The 14,573-nt window shown below is 59.7% G+C and overlaps 1 protein-coding gene across 2 annotated transcripts in view; it reads left to right on the top strand.

The window, feature by feature from the left end:
- Positions 1 to 14,573, top strand: part of UNC5A (unc-5 netrin receptor A) — a 62,812-nt gene that overhangs the window by 47,061 nt on the left and 1,178 nt on the right. For both annotated transcript variants that reach the window (XM_032626398.1, XM_032626399.1), the window contains 12 exons: positions 5,304 to 5,447; positions 5,697 to 5,800; positions 5,962 to 6,142; positions 7,567 to 7,731; positions 8,778 to 8,966; positions 9,072 to 9,374; positions 12,145 to 12,232; positions 12,458 to 12,626; positions 12,807 to 13,040; positions 13,170 to 13,319; positions 13,404 to 13,568; positions 14,189 to 14,367. In XM_032626398.1, the coding sequence (XP_032482289.1) occupies positions 5,304 to 5,447; positions 5,697 to 5,800; positions 5,962 to 6,142; positions 7,567 to 7,731; positions 8,778 to 8,966; positions 9,072 to 9,374; positions 12,145 to 12,232; positions 12,458 to 12,626; positions 12,807 to 13,040; positions 13,170 to 13,319; positions 13,404 to 13,568; positions 14,189 to 14,367 (2,071 nt within the window). The remainder of the gene's footprint in view (positions 1 to 5,303; positions 5,448 to 5,696; positions 5,801 to 5,961; positions 6,143 to 7,566; positions 7,732 to 8,777; positions 8,967 to 9,071; positions 9,375 to 12,144; positions 12,233 to 12,457; positions 12,627 to 12,806; positions 13,041 to 13,169; positions 13,320 to 13,403; positions 13,569 to 14,188; positions 14,368 to 14,573) is intronic.

The following is a 14,573-nucleotide window of genomic DNA, read 5'->3' as shown; positions in this document are numbered from 1 at the left end:
TCTGTTGGTTCATTCGTTGGTCCGTTCGTTGGCACGTTCCCTGAGCACCCACCCTTGAGCGGTTGACACAGTCCCACGGAGATGGGGGCAGCACAGCGACCTCTCATTGAGTTCTGGGATCTGTGGCTGCCCAGGGAGGCTCCTCGGGGAAGGTGATATGTAAACCTGGTCAGGGCGAGAAGAGGAGAAGGGCGTCCCAGGCACCCCCAGAAAGGGACACAGCACAAGCAAAACCCTGGAGGCAGATGGGCCGGCGTGCGGGTCGAGGCTTAGCAGGGAGGGTGTGGAGTGTGTGCAGCGGGCAGTGGTGCCATCCAGGAGCCTCACCCGTCCGGCTCTGGAGTGAGGTCACAGTCCTGTGGGATTTCAAGCTACCGAGTGACATGACCAGAGCTATGGGTGACACTCGGAGCCAGTGTGGGGGGCTGACAGGAGAGGCAGACCCAAGAAGTGCCCCTTCTGTGGGACACCTCATTCCCCACCTCCAGCCCTGGCCTTAGGCAGTAGGCAGTGGGGATGGGGGCAGAGAGCCATTGTTTGGGTTCCCACGCTCCCCGAGAGCAGGCCCGGCAGAGCTAACAGCCTCTCCTCCTCGCTAACTGGACCCCAGTTAAGCTCATTTCTTACCCCTTCGCCTTGATGCTTTGTGGAGCCCACACACATGATGAGCCCTCAGGTTAAGTCCTGAGCCCCTTCCCACTGAGGCTCAGCCAGCCTGAGACATACAGCCCACAGACCCTGTGCCCAGTATGGCCACTTGAGTGAGGCCTGAGTCACAGGGGCAAGCAGGTGGCACCCAGAACAGCTCACACTGATGCCAAGGGCAGGCAGGGGACCACAGGCCCAGAGGGGTGGCCCATGCTCCTGGTGGGAGGGACTGGGCAGCCCAGGAAGGATTCCCGGAGTGGGGGTGGGGTGGGGTGATAACATCCAACCTCAGTCTTAAAACCAGCTGGAATGACTGTTTATCAGGCCAAAGGACAAATGCAGGGAATGGGAGGCTGGCCAGAGGCCCAGGTTTGAAGCGGCAGAAGTGGGGGTCGGGGGGGTGGTCGGCAAGACGAGGAAGCTGCAGCCACACTTGCACTGTGGGAAGCTGGTGCCAGGCAGAGGGAGACTGGAGGAGGGGGCCCTGCCCTGGTGAACTCGGAAGCTCTCACAAGAACCCAGATGTAGGGAATTCCCTGGTGGTCCAGTGGTTAGGACTCCATGCTCTCACTGCCGAGGGCCTGGGTTTGATCCCTGGTCGGGGAACTAAGATCCCACAAGGCCAGAAAAAATAAATTTAAAAAAAAAAAAAAAAAAAAAAAAAAAAAAAGAACCCAGATGTGAGCAGACAAGCCCTGAGTTTCATCAGCGTGTGATTTAGATCTCAGAGCCAGCCTGTCCTATCACAGATGGCTCTGACTCATCCAGGGCTCCAACCAGGCATTCTGGTCCACAGAAGTCACACCCCATCCTCCCCTGCCAGGGTCACCAGGTGCTGGTCTTCTTCCCCCCAAGTGTCAGCCCCCTAGTGAGTGATTCTTGCCCAGGTCCTTGAGCCCTGCATTGTCCTGGCCTTACACACACCTGCTGCTGGCAGCGTCCTCCTTGCAGTCCTCAGGTCTTAACTGAGCACCTGCTCTGTGCCAGGCCTCGGTGAGGTGCTAAGAATTTAGCCCACAAGGCTCTTGGTGCAGGTGATCCAGCTCTGCCTCCCACTCTCAGGAGGGGAATGCATGGGGTTGGTGCCCTCTGCGGCAAGACCCCCTTCCCTCCCTGGGCCTCAGTTTCCTCCTCTGTAAAATGGGGATGAGGATGGCCCCCCCTTGGTCGGGGAAGCTGTGAGATCTCTCACACCCAGGTGGAGCCCAGCCCCAGGTCTTTCCTCTCTCCCTACCCCATGCCTAGGGCCCAGCACCACTCTGCAGCATTATGAGTCCTCCTGCTGCTGAGGTAGGTCCCCCAAGGAAAGGACAGGTGAGGAAGAGCAAGCCACAGCCAGAGACCTGTCTCCCCACAGCCTTGAGAGCCTGTCCTGGAACCTCTTGAAAGGTGCCAGGCCAGCCCCAAACTGCTCACACCTCCCTTTCCTGGCTTCCCACATATACCTCTCCTTGTCTCCTGCCATCACGAGGTCCGGAATCCATGGCTTGGCTGAGACCCAGGCTCTTGCCTACATAGCAGTCACAGGCCAGGCCAGCCCTCAGCCCACATTCCCCAACAGGCTCTCCTGGCCTTGCTCCCTTCAAAGCCAGGCAGAGAGCAGAGCTCACAGGGACAAGTCCCCATAGCCACCAGGGCCCCCTCCTGCTCTGAGCATCCAACCTCAGGCCTCCCATGGCCTGCAAATCTGAATTTTCATTGATCTTATTGACTTCTCAACCCAAAGCCATTGAGTGCTTTGAGGCAAAGAGATAGGCTTCTCGCTTACCCACAAACAGTTGCCCAGGCCATGGGCGGCACCACCATGCTACACACAGACCCAAGACCCTGAGCCAGGAATGCTCTGTGGTCAGGCAGGTATGATGGGGTCAGAGGTCAGCTCAAATCTGAAGCCCCACCCATTTCTGCATGGGGGTGGGGATGGCAGGGTGGACACCCCAGGAGAGAGCACCTGATCTCCCCCTTGCTCGCCCCCATTCCCCATCCAGAAGGCCAGGGGGAGGGGACCAAAGCCTGAAATCTCTTGAACCCAAACCCACTGATAGTGTAAAAGCTGGAAATTTGCAAAACCAAGCATTGGAGTCTGGTCTGGGAGTGTAATTTATCATGTATTAAACAAACTGACTGGTTATTAGAAGCAGTTTGGTAAGAAGGTACCCTAAGCCCTCACTTGCCCTCAGAGCCCCCTACCCCCACCCCTCCACCTCCCAGAAACCCTCAGCATGCCCACACCAGGGCCTCCCCACACGCCCACGGCACTCACACGCCAGCACACACCCGACACGCTCCTAGGCCTGGGGCAGCAGGGACCCCTACATCCTCCCATCCCTCCCCAAGGCTAGCATCTGCTCACATTTACCAGGCAGGTGCGGACACAGCCGTGCCCAGAAACTGCTCCCAGGAGCCAGGCTGCTCATTGACGTGCAGCAGGGAGGGCATGGCCCCTCATTTCAAGGACCAGAAGGGCAGGCTCTGGGTCTCCCCACCTCCCAGAGCCTGTGGGGCTCAAGGGCACTGCCTGGATCTAGACCTCATGGACAAACCTGGCCCTTATTCGTGGCAGCAAGAAGGAGATGAGATGGCAGGACAGAAGTGTGGAGGAGACAGGGAAAAAGAAATAGGAGCACTTAAATTTTTTTTTTTAAGATTTTTTTCTAATATTTATTTATTTACTTGGCTGTTGCAGCCAAATAGTTGCAGCACTCAGGATCTTCGTAGAGGCACTCGGGAATCTTTCGTTGCAGCGCACAGGCTCAGTAGTTGCGGCGCACAGGCTTAGTTGCCCCGAGACACGTGGGATCTTAGTTCCCCAACCAAGGATGGAACCCGCATCCCCTGCATTAGAAGGCAGATTCTTAACCACTGGACCACCAAGGAGGTCCCAGGAGCACTTAAATTTAGTGCTGTTCTCCCTGAGCTGAGCTGCCTGGGTGGTGCATGAGCTCCCCCCACCACCATGGGGGACAGAGCAGTCCATCCATAGACCTGTCCACCCAAGAGAGGAAAAGTATCCAGTTCAGAATGTTCTGGAGGTCTCCCACCACTAACCCCAAAGGCTGAGAGGGAGGACCCTGTCTCTACCCCCGAGTATGTGCACAGCTCCTTCTCAGATGCTCCAAGAATCTGTGTGCTTGACAGCTGGCTGGTGCCCAGGGCCCCTCTCCTATGCACAGACCCTGTAAGGGACCCTTTCTCGCTTCTCAGCCCTCATCCCACACCGCTAGAATGCACACAACCAGTGCCTTAGAGGATGGGGTAGGCAGTGCCCAGAATGGAGGGATCTAGCCCAGTGATTGTGACCTCAGCCAGAGGTGATACACACCCCCCAAATCCTGCGAGAACTCACGGGGAGGGCAGGGGTGAGGGATAAGAAAATCTGGGAGCCCAGTGTGGGAGCCGGAGAGACTCATGAGGAGGGGTCTGGGCAGGGGTCAGGGAAAGACACATTAGAGAAATTAAGACAGAAAACAGCCTCCTGGCTTGCCTGCTCAGCCTGGCGGCGGCTCCTCCTGCAATGCAGCCCTAATTGAATTTCTCTGTTAACAATGGAAACACCAGCCTCTCTCCCTCTTTCTGATAAGCCAATGACCCAAGGGAAATTGGGGTCAGGAGGAGGAAAAATTGGAAACAGTCTTTTCTTACTCCTGGGGACACTGTTTTGTCTGAGGGCCAGGGGCCTGGAGGAGGACTGGTATTCCCCCTCCTGGGTCCTCAGAAATCTGGACCCTCCCCAGATGCCCCACACCTGGTTCTGGGTGTGGCAGACATGGGGGGACTGTGTCCATCCTTGAGAGGTGTTTCCTCCAGCCCAGTCCATTCAGGGTAGAGAGGGTCCCGGCCACCCATCACAGGCCAGCTTCCCCTCTATGAGCTGCCCCCTCCCCCTCGCCAACATTTCTCCCTGTGGGATGGGCACCCCCAGCACCCTCCTCCGGTGAACCCCTCGCACGCCTGGGATTCTGAGCACTCTGAACATACTCTGGATTCAGACGGCAGACAGCCCTGGACGCCTATGGCAAGTCACTGCCTCTCTGAGCCTCTGTTTCCTCATCCGTGGAGTGGGAGCAATACCTCCAGGAGAGCAGATTGAAAAAGATAAGCCAGCACATGGGAAACCCTTACTAAGCCCCAGGGGTCTATTATCATACAACATAATCACTGTAATTATCTTGTTAATAGCTGTTATTATATTATCGCTCACCAGGATGTACCTACTAACCCCAGGAGGTGAGCCAGATCGCTCCTTACCCTCTTTTTTAACCCACAAAGGTCCCAGGGCTAGCCTATCTGCCCCACCTCCTCTGCCAGCCCCTGTTGCCCAAAGCTCCTCTGTGCCCTTGTCTCTGAAACAACAGGAAGCTCCTGTAGTGATATTTTTGTAAGTGACTCCAGGGAGCCAGGCCTTGGGTAGCAAAGTATAATGAATGGAAGTGCTAAGCACCCACTCTTGACCTTCAGGTGATATAAAGGGACTCCCACTGAGCCCCCCCAGTGTTCCCTCCAGGCAGAGCATTGCCCCCCACCCCCAGTCCATCCGCTTTCCTGCTGAGCAGAGGGAGGACTATGGTGGTGCAGGGGCCCGGCAGGGGACTGGACAGAGAGGCCTGGGGGCTAGGCATGGCCCCGGCCCTTGCTACCCACCCCTCCACCCTCAGGACTGCCTGCCATGGAGGTCCGCATCAATGTCTCGAGGCAGCAGGTGGAGAAGGTGTTTGGGCTGGAGGAGTACTGGTGCCAGTGCGTGGCGTGGAGCTCCTCGGGCACCACCAAGAGTCAGAAGGCCTACATCCGCATTGCCTGTGAGTCCAGGGCGGAGGTGGCCCTAGGGTGTCACTGGGGGAGGAGGTCTCATCAGAAATCCTCAGATCCTGCCTTGATGGGTGGAGGGAGTGCCTATGGACGCTGCCCAGCCACCCCCATGTCCCCCTGGGCACTTGACACTTCCTTCTGGCATGTGCCATGGCCCCTGCAGGACCAGGGGACAGGGTCAGCCAGGCTGACCTGGCGTGAGGCACTCAGCCTGGAGGACACTCTTGTTCTTCCCCCAGATTTGCGCAAGAACTTTGAGCAGGAGCCGCTGGCCAAGGAGGTGTCCCTGGAGCAGGGCATCGTGCTGCCCTGCCGCCCGCCAGAGGGCATCCCCCCAGCTGAGGTGAGCAGGGCTCCAGTGCCACTCCACAGGTGGGCAGTGCTCCCAGGTCTCAAGTCCCGCCTGCCCACCCCTCCAGGCTGATCCCCCACCCCAGGGGCCACTCTCGCTCCGGGCAGGGCCAGCATAGTCAGGTAGTACAGTGGCATGGCTCCCTCCCCCAGGTGGAGTGGCTCCGGAACGAGGACCTGGTGGACCCATCCCTGGACCCCAATGTGTACATCACGCGGGAGCATAGCCTGGTGGTGCGACAGGCCCGCCTGGCCGACACGGCCAACTACACCTGCGTGGCCAAGAACATCGTAGCTCGTCGCCGCAGCGCCTCCGCTGCTGTCATCGTCTACGGTGGGCCCCGGTGCTGGTGGGGCAGAAGGGCTCCGGGCATAGGAGAGGCACTGGGGCTGCCTTCAGGGCAACCACATGTGGCTGGCTCCCTGCAGAGCCAGGACCAGGCAAGCCAAACCGTGGCCTGACTGGGAAGGACAGGGAGAGGGCTTACTGTGGCTGTCAGGGAGCCAAGGGCATATCTGGGTGGAGATGGGGGGCAGGTTGATGGTCATCTGTGGCTGGACCATCCCTTGGCTTACTTGTGGGCAGGAGGCCATTGTGCAGAAGGAGATGAGTGGACAGGATGGGAGTCTAGGAAAGTGACAGACCACAGCCTGTACTCCTGTGTCCCCGGGGTAGGAAGTAGAGCGACCTGGGCACCCCCAGGAGCAGAAAGAGGGAGGGGTGCGGGAGTAACCCCCGTGAAAGGCTGGGGTTTGGGTTGGAGGAACATGGGAGTTGTAGCTAGGGCTGGTGCCCACAGGGAGAAGGGGCTGTGGAGCGGGTGCTGCCAGGCCCTGGGGGCAATGGGCAGAAGCATGGTCTCCCCTCCAGGGCCTCTCTCTCAACACAGCTGTAGCCTGCCCGTTTCCAGCTCACAGCCCCTCTGTCGTCCTGCCCCGGCCCCTGGGCCAGTGTGTCTGAGGAAGCCCCCGCTCCCTGACCCCAGTCCTTCTCTGTCCGGCCAGTGAACGGTGGGTGGTCGACGTGGACCGAGTGGTCCGTCTGCAGCGCCAGCTGTGGGCGCGGCTGGCAGAAAAGGAGCCGGAGCTGCACCAACCCGGCGCCTCTCAACGGGGGCGCCTTCTGTGAGGGGCAGAATGTCCAGAAAACAGCCTGCGCCACCCTGTGCCCAGGTACCAGCGGCTGCCGCCTCCCGCATCGCTCTTCACCACGCCATCTCCGTGCCCTGGCTCCATCGTGCCCACCAGCCTGCTCCCCATGGCTCCATCCCACCCGCCCGCACGCACGCAGGGCCAGGCTCACAGTCTGAGGCCAGGATGGGTTTCAGTGTGATCGGAGGCAGGGCTCAGTCTGTGTCCAGGCCCAGCCTCAGCAGAGGGGCTGAGTCACAGGATCTAAGGTGCAGTCAGGACAGGTACAGTCAGTGTGGGGCAGGCCCCAGCCTGGTGCTGCAGAACCACCTGTGCCTGGGATCAGAGGGTCATTGTGCGACCAAGTGGCCTCACTGCCCCAGGGCCAGGATGGCCCCCGGTGTGGGTAGAAGCAAGCAGGCCCAGCGTCATCGTGCCTTTTGTCATTAGCATGCATCATCCAGGCCCGCTGGACACCAGAGGGCTTGCAGCCTGGCAGGCTTGGCCCTAGCCCTGACATTGCACCAGGTCCGGACTCCCAGTGGGGCCACACTGGCAGATGGCCTGGACTGGCTCCCTGGGCTGACCACGCCATCTCTTCTCTGTCCATGTCTGTCTCGCATCTAGTGGATGGCAGCTGGAGCCCGTGGAGCAAGTGGTCGGCCTGTGGGCTTGACTGCACCCACTGGCGGAGCCGTGAGTGCTCTGACCCAGCACCCCGCAACGGAGGTGAGGAGTGCCGAGGCACTGACCTGGACACCCGCAATTGTACCAGTGACCTCTGCGTGCACAGTGAGTCCTCTCCACCCGGGAGTCCTCTTGAGTTTGCCAGGATTGGCCCGGCCCTGCCCCCGGGAGGTGGTGGCTAAGGGATCAGTCCCCTGCCACAGGCTGCACCCCCTATTCAAAGCTCAGGACCTTGGGGAACCCCATCCCTAACACACCCAACATGTGCCCACATATACCCCAATACCTCCCATACCTGCCCTGAGACATGCATACATTTGGAGATTTTACTGTGCACACCCGGCCTCTGGGATCACCTCCCGACCCCCTCTTGTCTTCTCCTGCAGTTTTACCTCCGCCCCTCCCCCAAGTGCACACACAAGTCCTGTGGGGACACCAGACTTGTGACGCCTGTTAATTACAAGGCCATAACTAACAATTAAAGATCTCTGTTGGATTTTGTCTCTAGAACACACCCTCCCCCATTCTTTCAATTAAAAACCTGATTATCTGTGTCAATTCCTTTCTGATGGACATTTCTTCCATTATGCAAAGCCCTTCTAAAATCAATATAGTTTCCTCCAGACAGTCAATCACTCTCTCCTCAGCCCTGCCCCAGGCCTGTGGGAGGCAGACAAGGAGAAGAGCCCCAGCACCCCTGCTCCTGGCCCAGGGACTGGCCAGGAACCAGAATGGCAGACCCCCCCCCCACCTCCCCAGAAAGCAGATTCCCTGCTTTGGGGATCCTAGGAGCTCACCCTCAGTCTCAGCTGCCCTGGGCCCCAGAAGAGCAGGTTCAGCCTAGCAGCCTGATTCCAGGCCACCCAGGAAAGTGGCTCTTCCCCTCCTCCATTCTCCATCAGCAGCAACTTCAACATGAATTGAGCTCATGAGGGTTGCAATTTGCTCAGAGAGACACAGCAAGGTGGTGGCAGATGCAGGACTGGAATGCATGTGTGCCGATTCCATGCTCCCTGCTGCCAGCGTCTGCTGCTCCACTGGTGCTGATGCCCAAGAAGTGGAGGCCGCATCCTCCTGGGGTGTAGACCGCTGACCTCTCCTTCCCGGCCTCCTGCACCCTACCCCTCCCAAGCCTGCACTCTCTCCCACAGCTGCTTCCGGCCCAGAGGACGTGGCGCTCTACGTGGGCCTCATAGCCGTGGCCGTGTGCCTCCTCCTGCTGCTGCTCGTCCTTATTCTTGTGTACTGCCGCAAGAAGGAGGGACTGGACTCGGATGTGGCCGACTCATCCATTCTCACCTCAGGCTTCCAGCCCGTCAGCATCAAGCCCAGCAAAGCAGGTGGGGTGCCCCTGTCCCCAGCACTCGTGCCGGACCCCCATGCCAAGGGCCGCCCAGACAGGGCTGCCCCCCGTGCCACTCTCTAAGTCTGTCTGATCCTTGCAGACAATCCCCATCTGCTCACCATCCAGCCAGACCTCAGCACCACTACGACCACCTACCAGGGCAGTCTGTGTCCCCGGCAAGATGGGCCCAGCCCCAAGTTCCAGCTCACCAACGGGCACCTGCTCAGCCCGCTGGGTGGCGGCCGCCACACGCTGCACCACAGCTCACCCACTTCCGAGGCTGAGGACTTCGTCTCCCGCCTCTCCACCCAGAATTACTTCCGCTCCCTGCCCCGCGGCTCCAGCAACATGGCCTATGGGACCTTCAACTTCCTTGGGGGCCGGCTGATGATCCCTAATACAGGTGGGAAGGACCCTAGAGTGCCCCAGGGAGCTCTAAGAGACAAGACTAGCATGTGTCCCTCCTGGAGGAGGACGGGACGGGGACAGCCTTGATGTTCCTCCTATGCCTCTCAGCCTCACCCCGAGGGTTGAGCCAGCCCAGCAAGGAAAGAGGATAGAGTTTTGGAGAGGATCCAGTCTTGGCTGGCAGTGGGGCTGGCACTGAGGCTGAGGCCAGAGCTATCTCCCTCTGTTGCCCAAGGACACAGGACTACTGTCCATTCATTTACACAGCCAACCAGCCTGTGTGTGCCGGGCCCTAGGCCCCAGGGATCTGGGGAACTAGTGGAGAGACAGCAGAGGAAAAATGCCTGGACAGGGGCTCCTCCACCTACCACCTCACTGAAACCCCTGGGACAGGGTCTCAGAGACACCTTCATAGAGAATCCACAGACCCTTTTGATGGTCATCTTTCGGGAAAGCGCCACAGCCTCTGGTGTGTCTCCCCTCTCCCACCCTGAAATTCTCTATTTCCTCGGTTTAGGTGACCCCACATGGCCCTGACTTCCTTGTTCCTCTGCAGCTGCTCCTGGTGCCTGCTCCCTAAATGTAGGTGTTCCTCAGAGCACGCCCCCCCCCACCCCCAACCCTGGCGCCCTCTTCCCAAGTGATCTCACCCACTCCATGGCTTTAATCGCCATGTCTGTGCAGATCACTCCCATTCCTCCATCCCCAGCCACAGTTCTCCCGGGTGACAGAATCGTACACCCAGCTGCCTCCTGGACAGCTCCATCTGGATGTCTCACAGCACCTCAGATTCCTTGTGCCTAAAACAGCACCGTCTCCCACCCTCCCCCAGAACCTCCTCCTTCCCAGTTTTCTCTTCCTCAGGCATGGCACAGTCGAGTTGCTCAAGACAGAAACTAGGGGTCACCTTGGCCTCCTGCCCTTCTTCATTTTCCCCCCTCACCTTCACACCAGCTTCATTCACACACTGATCCCATCATTCTTCCTCCATTCAAATGCTCCTGCATCCTCCTGCTTGTCTTTCCTGCTGCCTCTCCTGGGCTAGACCACCACACCTACCTCTCGTCTGAGTCACAGCTCCAAGCATTTACTCACTAGAGCCACACTTGATCATGTCCCTTTCTGGGGCTTCCACTTTTCCCTTCAAAGCCCACATGACAAAACCACAAGGACTCGTCCCCTGTGGCCAGCTGCAGTGGCCTCTCCTCCCATGCACATTTCTCCTGCACTTGGCAGCCACGGTGGGCTCTCATGAGCCCAAATACACTGGGCTGCCCTTTGTACATGCCGTCTCTCTGCCCCCATCCACTAGCTTAACTGCTACTTCTCCTTCGGGTCTGGTAGCTGTCCCTTTATGCCTCATGTCCCCCTCACGTGGCTGCTAAGATGATGAGGTGAGATGGTCCATGTCAAGCTCTTAGAAAAAGGCAGGCGCACAGTGGGCGCTCAGTGACCATGTACCCTTCACTCCCCTGGTGGGGCGAGCGGCCAGGTGGGCTGTGCTCCACCCTGCTCTCCCCCAACACCCAGCATCCTTTGCTGCCGTCCACTTATCTGTCTCCCCGCGGACTGAATGCTTCGTGAGAGCAGGGCTCATGGTTTTCCCCACCTTCCTGAGAACTCAGCATTAGCATTCACTGAATGAGTATTTGAGTGAGGGTACCCCCGCCACAGAGAGCATTCACACGTGGATCACCGAGACTATATCACCAACCCTGGCAGCCGGTACCAGGAGGCAGCACAGGATAGAGAAGGGAGCAGTAGCTGCAAATACACCACCACTGGCTTCCCTCTCTCTCCTGGGCTTCAGTTGCTGGGAAGTTGTGATATTCCGGCCACCCCACCTCAGAGCTGCCCACTCTGGAGAGCACGCATATGCTTTTGGACTTGGTGGGATAGCCATAGACTTTCTTCCCCTCTCCCTGTCATGAGCCTCTGAGGCCCCTCCTGATATAGGGGCTCTCTGTCCTAAAAGGGCAGGAAGGTGGGGCAGGACCGCTCCTTGCCATGCCCAGAGTGACTCCCCAGCCCCTGGCCTCACCGTGGCCTGCCCCCTGCCTCTCCCCTGGAACCACCTCTCCCCCAGCAGATGCTTTCTGATGCTGCCCCTGCAAGACGCTGAGACAAAGGCGAATCAGCCAGACAGGACGTGTGTGCAATGGCACTCAGACTAGGGAGGGCTACCAAAGTAGGCAAGATTGTTAAAGGCCCCAGCCCCACCTGCAGGGGGCCACTGCCCAAAAGGGAGCAAAGTCACCAGAGGTGGGGTGCCCACCCAGAGGTGGCCAAGCCGAGGGAGAGAGGAGGAACTTGAGCAGGCCAGGAGGGTGGAGCACTCAGAGGCACACTTAGGGTGGTGGCTCCAGAACAGCCAAGTACGCAGCACAGGCTAGGCCCACAGGCCAAGGGCCTTAAATATCCAGCCAAGGAGCTGGACTTTAGCCTGGAGGCAGGGAAGGTTTTAAGTGGATGATGGGGCAGGTAGGCACAGTGTACCTGGGGGTTCCAGAGTTTTCTGTGCCCAAGCTAACTAGGCAAGCATTTCCCACCTGAGTTCCCTCAGCCACTCTTGGGGTCTCCCTGACTCAGCTTCATGCCTGTGCGGGTGGTTGGCCAGCCTGGCAGTCCCAGTGGCACTTCTGTTCCCAGGCCAGGCTGGCGCCAGTCAGTCCTCAGAGGGAGGCTCAGGGAGGGACTGGCAGAGTGAGGTGTTTGGTGTCTTTGCAGCCCTGGTAAGCCCCGGCTGTCCCCCCGCTTTGTCACAGGCATCAGCCTCCTCATCCCCCCAGACGCCATACCCCGAGGAAAGATCTACGAGATCTACCTCACACTGCACAAGCCGGAGGATGTGAGGTGTGGGCATGGGCCCTGCTGCTGGGACTGGGCGGGTCCTGTCCTTTCCTGCTGTCACCGTGACGCCCCTGCCCACCCCACTATTGGGCCTGGTCTGGCCTGGCCCGAGGGAGGGCAGGGGAAGAGGGGCTCCTAAGCTCCACCCAGCTCCACAGCCCCTAACCCCAGGGTCCCAGGGTGGCCCACTGATGCCTTTCCCTTCCCACCCATATTTCCCCACTTGAGGTTGCCCCTAGCCGGCTGTCAGACCCTGCTGAGTCCCATCGTTAGCTGTGGGCCCCCCGGAGTCCTGCTCACCCGGCCAGTCATCCTTGCCATGGACCACTGTGGGGAGCCCAGCCCCGAGAGCTGGAGCCTGCACCTCAAAAAGCAGTCCTGCGAAGGCAGCTGGGAGGTGAGCCCCAAGCCTCCTTCCCACTCCCCCACCCCACCCCACCCCACCCCAAGCTCAGGGTGGTGTCTGGCTTCCTGCCTGGCCCTTGAGCCACGCCCCACCCCACCCCCCCAACCAGTCTCCGGCCACTCCTCAGAGCTGTGGTTGGCTGCGAGCTGACCCACCAGGCCCTGCCTGCAGGATGTGCTGCACCTCGGCGAGGAGGCGCCCTCCCACCTCTACTACTGCCAGCTGGAGGCCGGCGCCTGCTATGTCTTCACGGAGCAGTTGGGCCGATTCGCACTGGTGGGAGAGGCTCTCAGCGTGGCCGCGGCCAAGCGCCTCAAGCTGCTTCTGTTCGCCCCTGTGGCCTGCACCTCCCTCGAGTACAACATCCGAGTCTACTGCCTGCATGACACCCACGATGCACTCAAGGTACCTTCCAGCCCCACCCTGCCACAGGGAGGCCGGCTCTGACGGCTGACCACCCCTGGCCCTAGGGAGGAGCCAGTAGAGAGGGGCGCTCCCAGCCCCCAGGCCTGGCTGACACCTGGGACATTGCAGGAGGTGGTGCAGCTGGAGAAGCAGCTGGGAGGACAGCTAATCCAGGAGCCTCGCATCCTGCACTTCAAGGACAGTTACCACAACCTGCGCCTGTCCATCCATGACGTGCCCAGCTCCCTGTGGAAGAGCAAGCTCCTCGTCAGCTACCAGGTGCGGGCGCTCAAGGTGCTTGGAGCTGGGCACACCTGAGCTGGGCACACCTGATGCCACCTCTCTGTCACCCCCCACCCCCAGGAGATCCCCTTTTATCACATCTGGAATGGTACACAGCAGTACCTGCACTGTACCTTCACCTTGGAGCGCGTCAGCCCCAGCACCAGCGACCTGGCCTGCAAGGTGTGGGTATGGCAGGTGGAGGGCGACGGGCAGAGCTTCAACATCAACTTCAACATCACCAAGGTGGGCAGCACTGCCATAATGTGCTCCCCCACTGGGCCCACCCTGCCACCAAGCCCACCTCCTAGAAACCGCCTGGCAGCTCCCTCCAGGTCTCCCAGGGAGGGAGGTGCAGATGCACATGCAGACAGATGCTGTTGGACTTGGGGAGGAGGAGATGGGAGCAGCAGGGAGAGGAGGGGGAGATGGAGCTGGCCTGGGGACCTCGGAGGACTTCCCTGAGGAGGGACTTTTACTGGGCCTGGAAGGATGAGTAAGAGTTAGACAGGCAGCAATGAGGGAACTGAGTGTGGAGGACAGAGGCAGTGAGAGGACAGCAGTGAGTTCTGAGTGATCAGCAGAGTTCTGCTGGTCAGCAGAGGGTGGCAGAGGTGACCTAGGGAAGAGTGATGGGGTGGGAAGGAGAATGAGGTCAGAAGGCTCCTCTGCTCACTGGCTGTGTGACTGTGGGCAGGTCACTGCACCTCAATGCTCCAGTGAGCAGGGCCCTGGCCCACCGGGAAGCAACAGTGCCCACGCTGTCCCCATGCCCTGAGGTTGTCCAGGCATTCCCCCAGCGTGAGGTAGCAGTGGGCTGGGCTGGGCAAGTTGTAGCGGTTACCTCCACCCCTCCCCACTTCCAGGACACGAGATTCGCTGAGCTGCTGGCCCTGGAGAGTGAAGGGGGGCTCCCAGCCCTAGTGGGCCCCAGTGCCTTCAAGATCCCCTTCCTCATTCGGCAGAAGATCATTACCAGCCTGGATCCACCCTGTAGCCGGGGTGCCGACTGGCGGACTCTGGCCCAGAAACTCCACCTGGACAGGTGGGTGGGAGATGGGCAGGGAGGGGCTGTGAAGGCCACCTGCAGTCCAGCCTGGGTGGAGAGGATGGTGGGGGGGAGGGCGGTGGACAAGACACACTCTGGGGCCTGTGCCCCAGCCACCAGCAGCTGGGGCATCCCCTTTGCTGAGTGAGGGGAGGCCCTGTCCTTGGGTGGTCTAGGAGGGTAGAGGCAGCAGCCTGAGGGAA

The sequence above is a fragment of the Phocoena sinus genome, chromosome 3 (genome assembly GCF_008692025.1).
Source record: "Phocoena sinus isolate mPhoSin1 chromosome 3, mPhoSin1.pri, whole genome shotgun sequence".
Taxonomy (NCBI): Eukaryota; Metazoa; Chordata; class Mammalia; order Artiodactyla; family Phocoenidae; genus Phocoena; species Phocoena sinus.
This window is presented reverse-complemented; position numbering and strand designations above follow the sequence as displayed.